Source organism: Phoca vitulina, unplaced genomic scaffold, assembly GCF_004348235.1.
Source record: "Phoca vitulina isolate PV1807 unplaced genomic scaffold, GSC_HSeal_1.0 scaffold60, whole genome shotgun sequence".
NCBI lineage: Eukaryota > Metazoa > Chordata > Mammalia > Carnivora > Phocidae > Phoca > Phoca vitulina.
The window spans coordinates 1,258,204-1,278,639 of NW_022589763.1; the positions used below are offsets into that span (position 1 = coordinate 1,258,204).

The 20,436-nt window shown below is 45.8% G+C and overlaps 1 protein-coding gene across 1 annotated transcript in view; it reads right to left on the bottom strand.

The window, feature by feature from the left end:
* Window positions 1-354: 354 nt before the first annotated feature.
* The window catches only part of DHRSX (dehydrogenase/reductase X-linked), a 126,084-nt gene continuing 106,002 nt past the window's right edge, over window positions 355-20,436 (bottom strand). The window contains exon 6 of the mRNA XM_032391215.1: window positions 355-5,558. Coding sequence (XP_032247106.1) covers window positions 5,355-5,558 — 204 coding nt within the window. The 3' untranslated portion in view covers window positions 355-5,354. The remainder of the gene's footprint in view (window positions 5,559-20,436) is intronic.

A 20,436-nucleotide genomic window follows, 5' to 3' on the forward strand; every position in this document is an offset into this window, starting at 1 on the left:
TATGTTTGTGCTTTTATGGCGTTTGGTAAAAAGCTGCGGATCTAGGCCCAATGACTAGGATACTGGTATCCAGATGACAGAAAATACAACTCCAACTATAGCTGACCCTTGAACAATGCGGTGTGAATTGCACGGGTCCACTTAGATGCAGATTTTTTTCAATAAATATAGCACAGTGCTGTAGACGTATCTTCTCTTCCCATGATTTTCTTAATCACACTTTACTTTCTGTAGCTTATTTTTATTGTAAGAACACAGTATATAATACACATATTAATAATATATAATATTATATTATATAATGTTATATATAATATATAATACAAATTAATTGACTACGTTATTTTTCAGGCTTCCGGTCAACAGCAGGCTCCTAGTAATTAAGTTTTGGAAAGAGTCAAAAATTATATGTGGATTTTTGAGTGCATAGAGCTGGGCACACCTAGCCTTGTGCTGGTTCAAGGGTCAAGTGTAATTTTTCCACTTAAATGACAAATTAAATCCAGAGCTTGCATGCAAAACCATAGGTGCATATATTTATTCCTGAACATTCCTCAAGCACAGTGCATACATAGGTTTTGTTGTCTCAGCAAACCTGGGTGCAGACAAGGTTGTGTCAGCATCATCATTCAGTAGATGAGGCATCAGAAAGACAGAGACCCAAAGGCTTAATGATGGTGCCCAGTGCAAGACTTCACATCCAATGGGAAATGGGCACGGCATGCCTTTGCTGACCTGCAGACCAATCCAAAAACCTTCCCTCATCTTGCCTCCCAACCTGTCCCGCCTTGGAGGGGGCCCAGTGCACCTTGTATGGTTGCATTTCCAAACAGCCAGAATGAGAGGTGCCCATGCCACCTGTTCATGATACAGAAACCTTCAGCATCTAGTTGGCATCCACTCCTCCTTGTTAAAAGTCTCTGCTATCCTATACAGTGAAATCTCCAGATTCCAGGGATTAGGACCTAATATCCATGGAGGCCATTATCAGTCCACCACAGACCTCGAGCTCCTTTGGGACAAGAGCTAGGTCCCGCTCAACTTGAGTGAGTCTGTTTCCTCAGAGCCTGGCTTGGTAGAAATGAATGAATGAATGAATGAATGAATAGATGAATGAATGAAGTGGTCCCGCCCATTGTTGAACCCAAACAAAACTCACTGTTGCTACACTGAAGGAACAAAAGAACAGCTTTACTGAGAAGAGAAACACATGCATCTTGAGTCCAACTACTGAATCAAGTCTTGCCCGTGGATGGAAAGTCGTCACCCTGGCATGGGCACAGAGACCCTCGTGGCTCCCCTAACATGAGTGACAGGCTTAACCCCAGAATTCCCAGTGTCTGCCAAGCCATGGATTCAACTTTACTCACCCAGAGATCCACATGATTTCTCCAGCTGCTGGGAAGTGTCTCCAAGCACTGAGGAATTTTATAATCACATGTCGAGGGTGCCTGCTAACTTCTCCAGAACGATGTGCTTTTTTTTGTTTGTTTGTTTTTGTTTTTTGTTTTTTTCCTCTCTTTCTCTCTCCCAGAGAGGAACAGCAACATAAGGGCTGTCATGTAACAAGGAGGAACAATCTGAGGCCAGGGTCCTACAAGGTTCAAATTGTTCTTGGAGTGCGTCTTCTCAGCTTGGGGATTGTGGCATCTGTCAAATCCTGGCCTGCTTGTTTTCTCAGTGATGGAGGATGTCAGCCTGGCCAGGAGCCATCCTACCACACTGTCCTGAGCCTCTACTTGGAAAGTACCTTCGTCATAACGATAACAGTTGCTGGCACTTACGTATGACAGCTTCAAGCTGTAGTATGGTCTTTGATGACATAGAAATGCTCCCAGGTTGGCATCTTCCAGAATTCAAGATTCTGCTTTTTGGTGCAGAGTCCTGGCTGTTCAGAAAATCAGATGAGGCACATCTTGATTATGATTCTAGTTCTAAAAGACATTAGTCTGGGCTCTAGAGCTTTAGTGGAACATCTGAACAGTCCGAGGAGGTGCCAGCACTCAGGGCTGGAAGTTGCAATCTCAATATGTCTGGCTCAGGTTGGGTCTTGAACTTGGTTGAACAAGAGGAGGGCTTGAGAAGCTCTACAGAAATGCTGATGTCCAGAGGAATGAACTGTGGAATGCTACTGAGGGTGGGGATGAGCAACAATCATTTTCAGATGCTCCCCCAGTGGGCAACCAAAACCCATCAACCTAACTAGAACTTCAGGGAGATTATCAGCATTTTTATTGAGAAGATTTGTTTAGGGTTTACCACCTTGGCCAAGAAAAGACAGAGAACTCTGTCACTAAAAGAGAATCTATCACAGGCATTCTCAAATATCCCAAACCAGAGCAATTACATTCCTTTGTATTTTATTAAGTTCCCATTAAGTCATGCTCCATTCCAGAAGGAGAGCAGATTCTTAAATTCCTTCACGGTGCCACTGCATCCATCCTGGAACAACCAAGAGGCAATCTATAAAGCATCTGTCCCTGCATCCAGTGTGAACCCCACGGGGGAAGAGCTGCTGGCTGTGATGCCAAAGCATGCATGTGCCCAGAGTTGACATCAGGTTTGGGTCCTCGGTGAGATTCTGTCAGTTGAGGGAATGGATGATCAGCTGACCAGCAGTCGCTGTTCTGGAAATTCAGAGTGCAGCAACACACACACAGTGTCCTTTACACTACATTTCAAGTGGCTAGTCTGTCCATGTTGGAATTGAGAACATCCTCAGAGAAAGGACTGAGCCTTCCTTGCCTGACTGGTGGGTGAGTAAGGGTGAGCCCTGAAGTCAAGGATGGTGCCCAGTAAACTGCGGGAGATACTCAGAACCATAGGGAACTGTATGAGTTTCCTGTAACAAATTCCTATCAATATGTTGGTGGCTTAAAAACCGCAGGAATTCATCCTCCCCCAACTCTGAAGACCAGAAGTCTGAGATCCAGGCAGGGCAGGGCTGAGATTCAGGTGAGGCACGGCTGCTGAGATCCAGGCGGGGCAGAGCTGTGCTCCCTCCAGAGGAAGGTCCTTCCTGCCTTTTCCCGCTTCTGGGGGCTCTAGGTGTCCCTGGGTTTGTGGCCACGTCCCTCCTGTCTCTGTCTCCATGGTCACATGACCTCTTCCTATTTTATAATCAAATCTCCCTCTACCTGTTCTGATACGGAAACTTGTGATTACATTGAATGTAGCTAGATAAGCCAGGATGATCTCCTCATCCTAAGATCTTGATTCCATTGCAAAGATTATCTTTCCAAGTAGAATCACATGCATCGGTTCTGGGGGGTGAGCACGTGGAGGTATCTTTTGGAGGGGGTCATAATTCAACTCCTAGAGAGACCAACTGGATACAATTCCAAAGACCCTCCACCTCTGTCTGACTGCCAGTGCATGGACCACCCTTCATGTTCCTGGCAGACAAGCTGCCTCTGCTTACAGATATGGGAGGAACCAGAAGAAAATGTCCAGCTCAGGTGGGCTCTGATGAACTGTGATCAACACCCATGACTGGGCATCAAATATGTTTATGGCTACTTCAGTACTATGGTTTAACTATAAATCAGGCCCTACAGATGTGTCTAGGAAGGATGCAAGAGAAAAGTTAACTGACATTCTGAGTGGGGAACAACCCAGGAGAAGGTCATGTATGGCAATGTGATGGTGAGTGGGAAACCAGGGCCCATTCCTTTACCTTTTGCCCAAAACAAATAGTGAGCAAAGTCAGGAACATCCTTCCTTGTCCCACAAGATGTTGTACTGAGTGATTATAGACCCTTCTCCTCATTCCTGTCCTGTAGAACCCCCCTGGGAATTGCCATCCAGACCCCTCTCCTGGTCCCTGTCCTACCGAGCTCCATGGTTGGCTGCTGACCAGACCTCTCTCCTCATTCCTGTCCTACAGAACCCCATAGGGAATGCTATCTAAGACCCCTCTCTTTCTCCTGTCCTACAAAAACCCAGGGTGAGTGGTTTACAGACCCCTCTCCTAGACCCTGTTCTATAGAACCCCATGGGGATTGCTGTCCAGACCCTTCCCTCCTCCCTGTCCTATAGAACCCCATGGGGAGTGCTATGTAAGACCCCTCTCTTCCTCCTGTCCTATAAAAACCCAGAGTGACTGGTTTACAGACCCCTCTCCTCGACCCTGTTCTATAGAACCCCATGGGGATTGCTCTCCAGACCCTTCCCTCCTCCCTGTCCTACAGAACTCCATGCTGAGTGTCGACTAGACCCTTCTACTCATCCCTGTCCTATAGAACCCCATGGTGAGTGCTGTGCAGACTCCTTTCCTCATCCTTGTCCTATGGAACCCCGTGGTGAGTGCCGATCAGACCCTTCCCTCCTCCCTGTCCTACAGAACCCCATGGGGAGTGCTGTGCAGACCCTTCCCTCATCCCTGTCCTACAGAACCCCATGGGGAGTGCTGTGTAGACTCCTCTCTCATCCCTGTCCTACAGAACCCCATGGGGAGTGCCGTGTAGACTCCTCTCTCATCCCTGTCCTACAGAACCCCATGGTGAGTGCTGTGCAGACCCTTCCCTCCTCCCTGTCCTACAGAACCCCATGGGGAGTACTATCCAGATCCCTCTCTCATCCCTGTCCTACAGAACCCCATGGTGAGTGCTGTGCAGACCCTACCCTCCTCCCTGTCCTACAGAACTCCATGGTGAGTTCCATCCAGACCCGTCTCATCCTGTCCTAGAGAACCATACAGGGAATGCTGTCTGGGACCCTGTCCTCCCACCCACTGCACAGAATCCCTGACACATCTGGTTATATTCGCATGACTCACGGGCTTGAGCTCATGACAGCAACTCTGGGGACTACAGGTAGCACCCAGGACCAGGTCACTCTCAAAGTGTGGAGTAGAATATGAGTTGTCACCTGACCCTTAACCCAACAGACTGAGGAAGGCTCATGTCTCTGCTTCACGGACCCAGGAGTCAAAGCTGGGTGTCCGGAATAATGGGTGAGTGGAAGAACAAAGGGCACAGGGGACCCTGAACCCTCTACAGCTCCAGTGGTTCATACTCCCTTGAAAGAGCTTGCCTCACCTGGAATATGTCTCCCCAAACCTGGTCCCTGCCCTGTGCTCAACAAGGAAGACTGCACAGTTGGGTTAGGCAGCATTTAATTGTTCATAGCACTTGTAGCAATTTGGCAGACAACTTACGGCTCGGGACCACCTACTTGGGAATTACATTTAATGTTCCTTTTGGTCCTTGACTTCCTGCAAAGGCACGACAGCAGACAGGAGACCTCTGGGGACACAGCCCCAAAGGCAGGCAGCTATGAAAAATGCGGACACGGGGATCTGTCACAGACCTGTGTTTGGTGGACTGAAGGCAAGGTCTTCCCCGACGTGGCAACTACCCCGAGAAGGTGTCCTGGGTCATGTCAGTGATGCCGGTCATCTGGCAACTCCTGGCCCACAGTTCTCTTTGAAGATCTAGGTCATACGTGATCTTGAGAGACTTGGTCTCTTTCTCATTGTAAAGGTAGCGGCCGCCAATTCCTTCCAGGTCCGGGGTGACCGCTGCATAGACAGACGTCCAGGCTCCCTCATCTGGGGTCTGTGGGGAGAAGGAAGAAGGCCAGTATGCATCAGTGTTCAGAGTAGAGCGCATGGGATTCTCAGGACCCCCACCGATGTTGTTGGGCTAGACACAGCATGCTCATCACCGGGGTCGGGAAACTCAAGCAGAAAGCCATGTGTACAACCTAGCCGAGCTGATGGGTTAATCCATTTCCATAGGCAAAAATGCGTATTAAAATCCCTGATGTGGACAGTCAAGTTCTGCAACTCCCGATGAAGCCATAATGCGTATGAACTGGCTCAAAGGGGATGAATGCTGAGCCTCTGTGTTAAAGCAACACTAGTTGGCAACCGGGTGAAATGTGACCACCTTGCAGAAAGGTTCTTGGCGTCAACGCAGCACGGTGAGCTTCCCGTGAGGATGGAAGAGTTCCCAGGCTATGGTCACTGCTTAGGGGGAAAGCAAAGTCCAAGTAGAAGCTTGAAACGTAGAGAACACATGAGGACTGGAACTCTTGTTCTGACGGAATGCGGCAACGTGGGAACACGACACACTCTGCATTCTGGGGTGGGAGTCTGAGTGACCAGTGGGTTAGTATGGTCAGTGGGTGCCAGCGAGCTAGGAGGAGCTCAAGAGATTGGAAATGGTGGGAACCAAGGCATCTCCGTCCGGGGCTATGATTCCAGATCCAGAAACCAACAGAATTTCCCCCTCGCTTCTTATTGTCAGGATAAAGACTTTTTCAAGAGCTTATCTTATTTAATCTTGTGGAAATCTGCTCAATCTGCCCCATCCACTCTAGAGCTTCTTATGTGTCTCTCTAAGTCTACACAGCTGACCCCTGAACAAAACAGGTTTGAACTGCGCGCGTCCACTTAGATGCGGATTTTTTCGGTAAAGGTAGCACAATCCCGTAAATGTGTTTTCTCTTCCTTAGGATTTTCTTAACCACGTTTTCTTTGTCTAGCTTATTCTATTGTGATAATCCAGTGCATAATACATGCAACGTACAAAATATGGGTTAATCTACTGTTTATGGCATCATTAAGGCTTCTAGGCAATAGTAGGCTATGAGTAGTGAAGCTTTGAGGAGTCAGAGTGATACCTGGATTTTCAGCTGCGTGGGGGGTTGGCATTCCCATGCACACACATATACTCCCATGCCACATATATATTCCCATGCACACACACTCATATGCACACACATACTTCCATGCATGCATGCACATTCACAATCATACACATAAACTCACATGCACACATGTATTCACATGTACATGTACTCCCATGACACTCACATATTCACATGTCCACACATATACTCATACCCACACACATGCATACATTCACATACATACATATATACTCACACACACTCATATACTCACATGCACACACACATACTCATACCCACATACATGCATACATTCACATATATACATATATACTCATACACACTCATATACTCACATGCACACACACATACTCATACCCACATACATACATTCACACACATACATATATACTCACACACACTCATACTCACATGCACACACACATACTCATACCCACATACATGCATACATTCACACACATACATATATACTCATATATACTCATATAATCACGCACACACATACATTCTCACACACATACTCACACGCACACACACATACTCATGCACATGCATATGCTCACATGGACACACATATATACTCATATGCACACACATATGCTTAGAGGCACACACATGGATGCACACATACACACCGACGTACCCACGCACACATTTACACACAGACATACACACTGTCAGCCAAGCTGGCAGGCAGCTCTGCTGACATACAAAGGGGTAGAAGAAAAGAGCTGTTTCTTGGCTATAATGCATCTTGTGGAAAATTAATCACATCCACTTACCCAACTATCATGTGCTTAAATACATGATAGATGCTAGGTTTAAAAATGCAACCGCTGATCGTTTGTAGAACATTTCAAAGCCTTGGGCTTATAATGAAGACAGAAATGAGATTTCATTTGTATTCTTTAATTCCTAAATGTTTTGACAGCTCATGAAATAGATGCTTTTATTCATTTATTTCTCATTACATCTCATATCACATCCTAATCATCACCCATCAGAGCAATTATAGGTTGTGCCCATGCAAAAGGGAGGGTGCCATGATAAATGCTGAGATACACATGTGTATGTATAAACATGCACACATACACATGCTCACATGCACTCACACACTCATCCACATGCACGCACATGTGCTCACAGACTCACCCACATGCACACACACACATGCTCCCATGCACACATATATGCTCACCCCCACACACATGCTCTCACATGCACTCACCCACACATATAGTCACCCCACACACACACACAACCTCACATGCACACACACATATTCACCCACGTGCATGCACACTAGCCCATGTGCACACACAGGTGCTCACCCACAAGCTCTCACACACAGTCACAGACATTCGCACACACACGACTTTAACCTTTGGGAATTTATCTGCATTCCCTGGAGGTGGAGGAGACACCCAAGGATCTCAGGACCTGGGTTCAAATTTCTGTCACCACCTGTTAACTGTGAGATCTTCACTGAATCATCGTCCCTCTTAAGCCTATTTCCTTTCCTGGAAAACAATAATTGTAGAAATAGTTTTCCCACACAATTGTCAGGGAGAAACGCATGACATCTTACGAGGGAAAGGCTTTTGGCAAATAAACACAATTGCAAATGATAAACAGTAAGCACGACAGGGGTGACCATATTGTGTGCTGGGCATTGTGCCAAGCACTAACACCCATTTTACAGATGAGGACCTGAGGCTCAGAGAAGACTTGTCTTTTCCCCAGGGCACACAGCTGGTGGGTGGAGGAGCTAGGATTCGAACCCAGGGCCACCAGCTCCCTGGTCAACATCCTCACCCATAGCATGTGCTGACTTCTCCAAGAAATGACTCTAGAGGCTGGGAGATGTAGGCAGGAGAGTGGGTTTGGGGAGACTTCTGAGTCCAAGTAGGCTCTTGCAGCAGGAGATGTCTCATGCAGGGAGAGAGCCACCATAGCCGCTTAACCAGAGGGAAGAATGTCCACGGGGCACAGCTCCTGCCTCTGTCTGGGCAGCAGGCTTCCTGATGAGCTGGAAGGCCGAACATCAACATCAACAATGCCTGAAATGAGCTGGACTATGTCCCCCCAAATCCATATGTTGAAGTCCTCACCCCCAGGACCTCAGAATGGGGCTGTATTTGGAAGTGGGGATCTTTAAAGAGGGGATTAAGGTAAAATGAGGTTGTTGGTGTGGACCCTGATCCAACAGGACTTGTGTTCTTATAAAAAGAGGGGATGAGGACACAGATACCCCCAGAGGACGACCACCTGAGGACACAGGGAGGACACAGGATCTACACGCCAAGGAGAGAGGACTCAGGAGGAACCAGCCTTGGCCCCGCCTGGATCTCAGAGTCCCACCCTCGGCCCCGCCTGGATCTCAGACTCCCAGCCTCCAGGACTGAGAGACAATGAATGTCTGTTGTTAAAGCCACCCCGTCTCTGGTACGTTGTCATGGCAGCCCGGACAGACTAATTCAATGTCCAAATGATTCCTCTTCTCTGACTGGGAATGTTAGCCTATGGAGGGCTGCAGCTGTGCGCACACACCTTTTCCAGGGAACAGGTGCTTACGCCTCTACTCATCTGCTGCATTCAGACTCATGGGAGGGACATGCTCAGGTTCTGCCAGATAGACCTAAGACCAGCAAAGACCCCGACAGGCAGGAGATGCTTCTTAAATATGTGTCCGGTGAAGGCATATGTCCTATTATAGACTGAATGTGCACGCCCCTTCCCTCCAATTCATATGTGGAAGCCCTAACCCTCAATGGCATGGTATTAGCAGGCGGAGCCTTTGGGAGGTGATTACGGTTACACGAGGTCATGAGGGTGGGAGCCCCCATGATGGGACTGGTGTCCTCATAAGAAGAGGAGGAGATACCTCTTCCTCCCTCCATCACGTGAGGACACAGACAGATGGCCATGCATGTCCAGCAGAGAGGTCCCGGGAGAAACTACTGCTGGCCACGCCTGGATCTCAGATTTTCAGCCTCCAGCCTATGAGCAGTAAGTACCTGTTTTCAAACATCTTCAGTCTGTGGGATTCTGTTAAATCCACCCAAGATGATGAATACATGTCCCAACACCAAGATCTATATTTGAATGACGCTGGGTTCTAGGTTATGAAAAAAACCACAGAGAAGAGACAACCACTTGTTTTTTCCTGAATCTCTCTGAGCTAGAACCCTGCACACCACAGCCAGTGGGAGCATGAGAAACATCTGCACCATACACCGCCTTTTTCTACTCCTTCTCTCTTTGCTTACTTTTCCTTTGTTTCTATTTGTTTTTATGTTATCACCTGACATCTTGCACCTGTGGCTCATGGTGCAGCAATCCACCATCGGCTGGGCACCCGGTCATAGGCTGGATGTCCCCAGGGAGCCACCATACATACACACTGACAAGGAAAGCCACGTGGGTTAACTGCTAAAGGGGCTGGCATAGAGCCCTGCTGCTCTCAAAGATCTTTTGCACTGTGATTCTTCCTTACTAACTCAACGCTTCATGTAGGGATGCCATGTTGGCAAAAAGGCAAGATCAAAAGGCTTCCTCTCCTGCGACCTCTATAGTCCGTCCTTGCATGGTGAACATGTAGATGATATTTCATGACTAATAAGCTCAAGCTTGGGGATGTTCATTCCAAGCAAAGAGAGTTATTAATCCTTTCTTCTTCCCCGGGATCACTGCTTGGGTCATTCGGTGATGAAACTTCACGTCCTAGAGAAGCTCACTGGAGCCCATGACCTGCCAAGAGCTCCAGGCTCATGAAACTCCAACACACTAATGATCGCCAACCAGAACGGGTTAATGAGGCAGAACCTCTAGCTTAATTTGCCAAGGAGTATCAGTAGGAACACAGCTGATGAAATTCAAAGCTGCTCTTGTCTAACAAGAAAATGGACATTTTGTGCTGGTTTCTATAACCACGCTCCCCTATCAGAGTTTTCTAAGCTGAGCATGAAATTCCACAACTTATTCACTGTTTGTTTTTTTGTTTTGTTTAATTCATCTGTAGGAATTGTCTCCTCTAGGAAAGTACCTGGGATCCAGGCACTCAGCTGTGTTCAAAAATATCTGGGAGGGGCGCCTGGGTAGCTCAGTCATTAAGCGTCTGCCTTCAGCTCAGGTCATTATCTCAGAGTCCTGGGATTGAGCCCCGCATTGGGCTCCCTGCTCAGCGGAGAGCCTGCTTCTCCCTCTCCCTCTGCTGCTCCCCCTGCTTGTGCTCTCTCTCTGTGTCTGTCTCTGTCAAATAAATAAATAAAAAGTCTTTAAAAAAATGGGAATTCAGGTCCATGATGATAAGCATCATGGAGACAAACTGGAAAGTATCTAATTAAGATGGATATGCAGAAAGACCCAAATCAGCTCTGTTTTTTTTTTTTTCTCTCTCTCTCTCTCTGGCCTCAAGGAGAACCAAGGGCAGATGACCAGCATCAAATGGTGCACCTGCAGATCTACTGAACCCCCCAGCAAAATTTGATCATCTGTCCCTGTGCAGTTCTGGTTGAGATGATCTGTCTTCCAGCTCATTCCCGGGATGATGAAGCGTGTTTCCTGGGTGCTGGGTGCAGAAAAATCAGTCGGCTTCTGAATAGATAAGAAGGTCCTCTAAACAATGCTCCCTCTGGCATAAATAACATATCCCATTTTATCTACAGCTTGTAAAAAAAATAAAAAAAAGATCATCCTTAAAGATTTGTAAGATGTCTAAAATGTGAAACTGAACCCAAGAGTGTATGTGTTGCTTTTATCAGAGGCAGGAGGACCACTAAAGAACCAGATGTCCGCTGGGAGACCAGGGAAGAGGGCTCCGTGTATTTATAGTTAAAGGTTTTCTCTGCATGAAGCCACGGCTGGAGTTGGAAGCTATGCACCCCGTTTCAATTCGATTCAGCACAACAAATGTTTATTAAATGCTCATCAATGTCTTGTGGGCTCTTGGGGCAAAGAAAGGCAGTTTTGAAAATAACCCCCACCACCATGGAGCTGACAATAGGCAGGGACTGTGGGTTGATGGTTGGGCACAAGAGTGTGAAAAAAAATAATAAAATAAGAAGCACACTTAGTAGAAAGAGGATGGAATTTAAAATGTGCTATTTAAGAGCTGCAAGCAATGTATGGTTGGAAGGGAACATGAATGCCTTATAATTACATAATTACATAGGGCTTTACAGTTTTGGAAATGCTTTCACATATATTATGTTAGCAATTTTCACAACAATCTTATGAGATATTATTATCCAGAATTAACAAATTACCAAAGCAAGAGGCATCGCAGAGGGTGGGAAGGAGAAGGAAGGGGTGGCCAGATCTTGGTTCCTCCAGAGACCTCTCCATCTTGGTCCTTAATCTGCCTTCCTATAAGCCCATCCCCCATGCCAATAGCTTCCTTTCTCATCTCCTTCCCTATCTTCACCTTTGAAATGAAAACCTGACCTGGCTCTCCTTTAAGCCACAGACACATTTATGGCAGCCCAGTTGGCATTGGAAGTAAACACCCTACTTATCCACCTCAAGGTCAAGCATCCCCAAATCCCCACCTGGGCATTTCCCATCACCCCATCTCTTGGATAGGCACCACCATTACCCTCACTTTCCTGAGTGAGAAACCCCCAAATTATCCTTGAGTCTTTATTTATTCACATCCCAGAGTCAACCAGTCAAGATGTCTTAATTTTATCTCTGGACTAGTTTTTGGAATGATTTTCCTCCCTCTCCACCGCGTCCAGTACCACCTCTACCACTGCAATGGTCTGAAAGCTGACCCCAGGTGCCCCCATGTCCTGCAGTCCATTGGATGCTTTGTAGGCTGGATGGGTCTGATCCTGTAACCTTCTCACTGACATTTCTCAACAGGCACCCTGCCCTAACATCCTAAGGTGGCCATTGCTTCTAACACATGATAAGCTTCTCTCCTTGTACACCTGAAATAGGGCTGGGAACAGCTGCTCTTGGGAGAATTGAGACACGGGTAGCTCAGATCACTTCCCAGTCTTGGGTTCAGATGGGGGACACAGCTAAGAAAGAGGTGGTGTCAGTTTGACCACCCACCATCTTGAACTACTTTCTGCATCACATATAGTTCCAGCATTGCTCATGGACCCTGGCCTAGCCTTCAGTCCACCTTCAGAGGCCCCATCCCCAGCAAAGCCTTCTCCTCCTGCCCCAACACTAGGGCAGACTACTGCCACCATATTTGTCCTTTTGTCACTCATGAAATGCTCGAAGTCAAACCGAGTGATAACTGGTAGAGTTCCCAGAACCCAGGGTGCAACTACGGGACATGCCCACCCTGACGCCCCAGTGATCAGTCTTGATCACTCTACACCTGGAGGAGTGCATGAGATGTCATCAATGCCCGAACAAACATCATGCACTGACTCCCTGCTCCAAGCCTCCTGTGTGAGCCCACCTCATATGATGTAATCTTCATGATATACCTGTGAAGTGGGTCTTATCCCACCAGCTTTACAGGGAAGCAGCTGAAGCCAACACACTGGGCAAAGACACAAGAGGGCGGTCTTGAGAGCTGAGATCCAAGGAAGGTGAACGTAAGAGTTTCATTTGGCTATTCTTGGTGAATGATCAAAAACTTGGTGGCTTAATACAGCACAGATTTATCATCTTAAAATTCTACAAGGTCAGAAGTCTAAAATGAATCTCAATGGTCTAAAACCTGGTGGGTTGGCAGGGGCTGTATTCCTGCTGGATGCTCCAGGTGAGAGTCTGTCTCCTTGTCCCTGTCCTTCTCTGACTCGAACCCTCCATCCTCTCTCTTATGAGGATCCCTGTGATGACACTGGGCTCCCCTGGATCATCGGGGATCTCCTACCTCCCAGAGTGGAAGAGTAATGGTGGTAGTTCCCTATGGCATGATAGAAGGTCAACTGAAGGTTGCTGTTCATTCAGCGTGCTCGAATGCTGACGGATGATGGGGAAAAGCTGATGATGCAGAGGTGGGGAGAAGGATTGCTGGACGTGTGTCCTTGAGTTGATTAATTAAACGTGCCACCCTCCTGGCACATCCATCAAAAAGCAATCAAACGACCCTGTGACTGGGTTGATTCAAATGCATATTAAAGAGAACCAAACATCACTAGTCATATAGGTTGTTGTAACGGGGGCATGTTCTACACTGTCGATTTGATCCTTTTTAATTGGAGACTGGTGTATAAAGTGATTTCAAAGAGGCCTGGCATTGTTTGGCATGAGCTCTGCACAGGGGTCCCGATGCACCCAGCACTGAGAATCATGCTTTTTCGTGGTACCCACGGATCCCAAGGCAGTAACGCAGGCAGATAGGGATGACGTCCCAATGCAACAGGACCAACACCTGAGAGATGCAGGTTTTCTGCATCGGCACTGGCTTCACTGGGTCTCACAGCCTCTGAGAAGCTTCGTCTACACGCACACAGAGCCTGACAGAGCACATGCATACAGAGTGGTCTTCATTTGTGAACACGCTAAACCTCTCGTCTTTACAAACGCCTCCTGGTTTCTCTCAAGGACCAAAGTGGCTCGCCCAGGTGAGTGGCTCTGAATTTGCAATCCAGGGCATGATTTCCAGGGAGGCACCGACGGAGGTTTACTGGTATAAAACAACGCCACTGTATGGTATAAAAGAACAGATAGACAAACACGTCCATGTAAGTAATATGTGCATACACGGTAATCATTATAAAGAGGGCATCATAGCCTCGGCTGGGCTACAGATTTTGTTCTGTTTCCTTATCCCATTTTTACTTCATTTCCATGGTAATGAATATTATTCCACGACTTAGTCTTACAGCTTCCATAATCTTCTCTCTTCTGTACAGAGGCACCATCATGCAGACAGCGCCCTGAGGTTATTTTTAATCCAAAAGGGCAGATGCTGCACAACACGTTCCCAGGAGTTCATGGCCAGGTCTCGGGCAGGCCAAGTGTGGATGCTTTCCTGGCGAAAGAAAATATTTCGAAATCCCTCTGCTTGGGGAAGTAGACACCAAATGATGCGTCGGTAGGAAGACAAATTGAAAGGGAAGGAAGGTAATTAAGCCCTAAAGGGAGCTCAGGGACAAGGCTAACTTCATGAAAGGTGCTCGGAGCAGGCATGGAAGGCAGACCCCGAGAAGAGGTTCGGTGACTGTCCTCATTAATCCCGAAACTTGAAGAAACAGATAATTATCGAAGGGACGAAGCTGTCAACACTGACTTGAGAAGAAGGAGGAATCCTCAAGAAAGCAATACCCATCAAAGATAATTTTGAAACCTGAATCAGAATCATCCTTCTGAAAATTCCCAAACCCAGAGAGTTTGCAAAGGCTAATACTTCCAGTCTGCAAATGCAGAGAGTTGTCATTATAATTACATTAGGCTGAAGCATAAGAGAGAAAAACACAGGGAAAAATGAGCTTCTGGATTGTCTCATTGTTTGGCTTTTTTTTTTTTTTTTTAAACAAATCATCAAAACTTTCGTATCCCAACTTGACAAAAATAGCCAGAAGGGGATCTATAGCGCCGGGGTAAATATCAACACAGAAGTCATCAATGAAGTGGCTGGGGAATGGAATCCTCTGGTGTAATGGAGAATAATGCTCTATGACACCAAGAAGCATTCCAGAAATTGGGGGCCGTTCATTTTAGAGTAACATACTGAACCACGTTATCCAAATAAGGGGGTTAAAGCAAACAAAAACATAATCATCTCTCTAGATCTGAGTCAGCAAACATTTTCTGTAAAGGGCCAGACAGGAAGTATTTCTCACTTTGTGGGCCATCTGGTCTCTGTCCTAACCACTAGGCTCTGCCTTTATACCAGGGACAACACGTAAATTAAAAAACATGTGTGTCAATAAAGCTTTATTGACAAAACCATGTGGCCAGCCCATGGCCCGTAGTTTGCCTATGGAGTGAACTGTTTTGTTTTGTTTTGGTAAAAATTCAACATTCATACCTCATTCAAAAGAAAAGTCAAGTCAGAATGATATGTAGCATTGTACATAACAAAGTACAATATGCAAATGCGAATAAATATAAGAGAGAGACATTACATGTTTTGCCCTCAAAATGGAAAATAAGATATGAGTTACCTACACCATCTATTATTTAACTGCCTATAGCATAGGTAAGAACATTTTCAAGAGAAGCATACATATTAGAAAGAAGGGGGAATATGATATTTACACATTAATCAATATGGCTTGAAAATTAAATTGAAATTAAATTAATTAAATTAAATGGACTGAAAAATCTATTAAAAACAGGACATCAGTGATAGAATCAATAAAGACTTAAGGCCTGAGGCATTCTCAGTACTTGGAGCATGTTTTGGTAAAACTGTCCTTGAAAGCCCAACGGAATGCTCCAGAAAACGTGGACAGGAGAATCTTCTAGAACCTTCTCATGCCAGAGCCTGTTCCCTAGAGAAACTGGGACAGAAGCAGACATGGAGATGTATGATTGATCCTTTACAGCAATACTGCTGGAAACCCCAAAGAACTGGAAACACCCCAGATGTTCCTGATCCTGTGGATGGATCTAAGCCATGTTGTATATGCATGTGGAATATACTTCACCAGGACAGAACCCAATAATCTACTTCTCCACGTGTCCACAGGGACTGATGTCAAACATTTAATATGGAGAACTGTGTGTTCAATTGGGTCCCCCCCCCCCGCCAAATACAAGTTGAAGTCCTAGCCCCTAGTATGTGTGAATATGACATTATTTGGAAATAGTGTCTTTGCAGATGTGATGAAGTAAAGGATCTGAGATGAGCTCATCCTGGATCAGGGTGGCCCTAAATCCAATGGCAGGTGTCCTTGTAAGAGACAGAAGAGGAGACACTGACACAGAGGAGAAGCCACATGAAGACAGAGGCAGACATGGGAGGGACACGGCCACCAGCCCAGGGACACCTGAGCCCCAGAAGTTGGAAGAGGCAGGAAGGACCTTCCCCTGGAGCCTCAGGAGGGAACATGGCCTTGCCCCACCTGGATCTCAGTGGTCCTGCCCCGCCTGGATCTGAGACATCTGGTCTCCAGAATTGGGGGAGGATGAATCTCTGTGGTTTTAGCCATTTGGTTTGTGGTCATTTGTTACAGCTTCCCCCAGGTAACTAATCTTATATGAGCAAAAAAAGCAAATCACAGATATTACTCTACTTACTTAAGGGTCAAGGAATGCAAAGTTAAATTTCAGAGACACACGCGTGAGACATTTATAACGAGAAACAAGAAAACAGTTGATGCTACGTGTGGGTTAGGGGTTAGTTCTTGCAGGTGCATTTGGGGAAAAGGGTGGGCACGTCCACGTGGTGCACTCACTTATCACCGACTTTTAAGTGTTTCACGTATTTTGCTGTATTCACGGTTTGCAGTATTTTTTTTTTTTTTTAAGATTTTATTTATTTATTTGAGAGAGAGAGAACGAGAGACGAGAGCATGAGAGGGAGGAGGGTCAGAGGGAGAAGCAGACTCCCTGCTGAGCAGGGAGCCTGATGTGGGACTCGATCCCGGGACTCCAGGACCATGACCTGAGCCGAAGGCAGTCGCTTAACCAACTGAGCCACCCAGGCGCCCCTCACGGTTTGCAGTATTTTTAATAAAACCTATTCGCAACAGAAACAAACATCAAAAGTTCATAAAACAATTAGGAATAAATGCAATAGGAAAGGTATGGGCATTTACTGAGAATTAATAAAATACCCCTGAAAAGCATTAGGATTCTGGTCACCAATTCCAAGATATGGGGTTACTCCCCACACCGCCAAGCAATTTGCAGACACCATCTGGGTGTCCTATAATCCAACTCAGTTCTGACCTATCTACCTGTGATGGGGTTTTGGAATATAAGTGAGGTTCAGTGGGGTGAGGTCCGGAGCCAACGACCAAGAAAGAATTCTTGAGATTCTTTGGTGCAAAACGGTGGTTTATTAAGCACAGGGACAGGACCCTTGGGCAGGAAGAGCTTCTGCCCCGGGGTTGTGAGGAGTGGCTGATTATATGCATGGGGTTGGGAGTGGTAAGGAAAAAGGAAGGTTTCAAAAGGATTTTCATATGTTAAGGAAGACTTACAGGATATCAGAGGTCTGGCCATGTCAACTTAAGGTCGTTTCCCCCTCTAGCCAGGCATTAACAGCAAGATAGTTGGGAGCTTCCTGGAGGATCACTACCCTCTGCCTGCTTCAAGTATCTGCCAATGGACCGCAGGTTATAAGGACATTTAATTGTATTTACATTCCCTTCTGGAAGCTATTGCTAAGGCTTTTGTAAGTAAACTGAGGGAGACTCGTCTCTTGCAGGATTGTGATCTCTGTAAATTAACTATTTGTTTTTCCTTTAGGGCAGCCGGGAGTGCCCAAGGAATGTCACATATATCCCATGGGGGGTGTTGTGGGGTGTCAGCTTCTGCTTTGTCCTCAGTTTCCCTTCTGCTCTCTCACCACCTGGACATGGCGTCAGATCCCCCAGGGATCAGCCCTACGAGACGGCCCTTCACCCCCTGGGTCAGACGCCAATCACAAATCCAGGTTGACACCCGTGGTTCTGACCCACCAGCTACAGATCGGACGTTCCCAGGACCTCCTCCTCGGGTTCCAATAATCTGCTATACCGACTCACAGAGCCCAAGGAAACGTGTTACTCACTAGATCACGGGTTTATTATGAAAGGCTGTAGCTCAGGAACAGCCAGATGAAGTGATGTATGGGGCCAGGTGTGGGGGGAAGGGCGTGGAGCTTCCATGGTCTCACCAGGTGCACCCCTCTCCCCAAACCCCTATGTGTTCCCAAACCCAGAAGCTCTTCGAACCCTGTCCTTTTCATTTTCTAGCAAGGGAGACTATATTGCAGAGGCATGATGGATTAAATCATTGGCCACTAGGGATTGATTCAACCTCCAGCGCCTCTCCTCTCCCTAGAGGTCAAGGGGTGGGGCAGAAAGTGCCAAGCTTCTAATCACGTGGTTGGTTCCCCTGGCAACCAGCCCCATCCTTGGGGGCTTTCCAAAAGCCACCTCATTCACATAACAAAAGAAACCTCCATCACTCTCCTCACCGGAAATTCCAAGGATTTTAGGAGCTCTCTGCCAGAAACAGGACTAAGACCAAACATATATTTTTATTATAAGTCACAAAATTGCAAGCACCAAGAAAGAAACAAGTGAAAGGAAAGACAACTTATTCTCAGACAAAAAATATCACTCTGTGAAATCTCAATGTCCCCACACTAAATTAAGTTAGAAATGCCTCCCAATTAAGTTTTGTTCTGATGGTTATCCTATCCTATTCTATTTTATCTTATTCTAGTCTACTCTATTCTACTCTACTCTATTCTACTCTATCCTATCTTATTCCAGCCTGTCCTATCCTATTCTTATTCTATTCTTTCTTATTCTATCCTGTTCTATTCTATTCTATTCTTCTTTTTTTTTCTATTATTCTGTCTTATTCTATTCTACTCTACTCTATTCTACTCTATTCTATCTTATTCTAGCCTATCCTATCCTATTCTTATTCTATTATTTCTTATTCTATCCTATTCTATTCTATTCTTCTGTCTTTTTTTCTATTATTCTGTCTTATTCTATTCTACTCTACTCTATTCTACTCTATTCTATCTTATTCCACCCTAACCTATTCTTTCTATTCTACTCTATTCTATCTTATTCTATTCTGTCTTATTCTATTTTATCCTTTGTTAGTCTATCCTATCCTATTCTATCTTATTCTATTCTGTCTTATTCTATTTTATCCTTTGTTAGTCTATCCTATCCTATTCTATATTATTCTATTCTATTCTATTCGAATCTACTCTGTACTATTCTATTTTACTCTATTCTATCTCATCCTATTCTATCCTATCCTGTTATTCTTTCTTATTCAACTCTATTCTATCCTAGCCTAGCCTATTTTACTCTCTCATTCTTTCTTTCTTTTTTCACTTGATTTGTTAATTCAGTTAATTTCTTTTTTTTATTATGTTATGTTAATCACCATCTCATTCTTTCTTATCCTATCCTATGCTATTCTACCTTATTACTTCTTACCCTATCCTATGCTATCCTATTCTGTCTTATTCTATCTTGTTCTACTCTATCCTATTCCACTCTATTCTATTCTATTTCTCTCTGTTCTATTCTATTCTAAAAAGCTGGCAACAGCCTAAATGTAGAAACACAGAGAGATTGGATGAATAAACGTATATACCCTCATCATCAACTGTGTTATCTTCAAATTGCAAATCATCTAAAAGTTGACGGGGGGGGGGGGGGGGGGGGGGGGGGGGGAATAATCAGGGCAAAGAGAGAAGGAAGCTAAGAAAACGAAGCCATGGGGGTGGGGGAGGCATCGCCAGAGCAGAAGGGTGAGTTCAGAACAGACAGGAACATGCAGGTATTTAGAAAAGGAGAGCCCTTCGCCTCCAGGATCAGTAGAGAAGGATGGGCTTTTGGACAGATGGACCAGCATCAGTCCCTGCAAACACCATCCAGACTGACGACAGATCCCGTTCTAACAAGTAAAAACACCGGCGGCGGGGGTATTTCTAAACAGGACTTCAGCCCAGGAACCTGGGGAAGTCTCAACAACACAACAGAACGAAACTCAACCTCTTGAGAGAACTGACGACCAATTTTAACGCCTGTGACTAGATTTTGGCTCAAAGTACCCCATCGGAGACCTTAAGTGACAAGAAATTCGGGGGCGGGGAGATGTGCAACACAACATACATGGTTAAATATCCCTAATTATATAGATTTTTTTTTTTTTTCGGAGCCAGCAGCTCCCCAT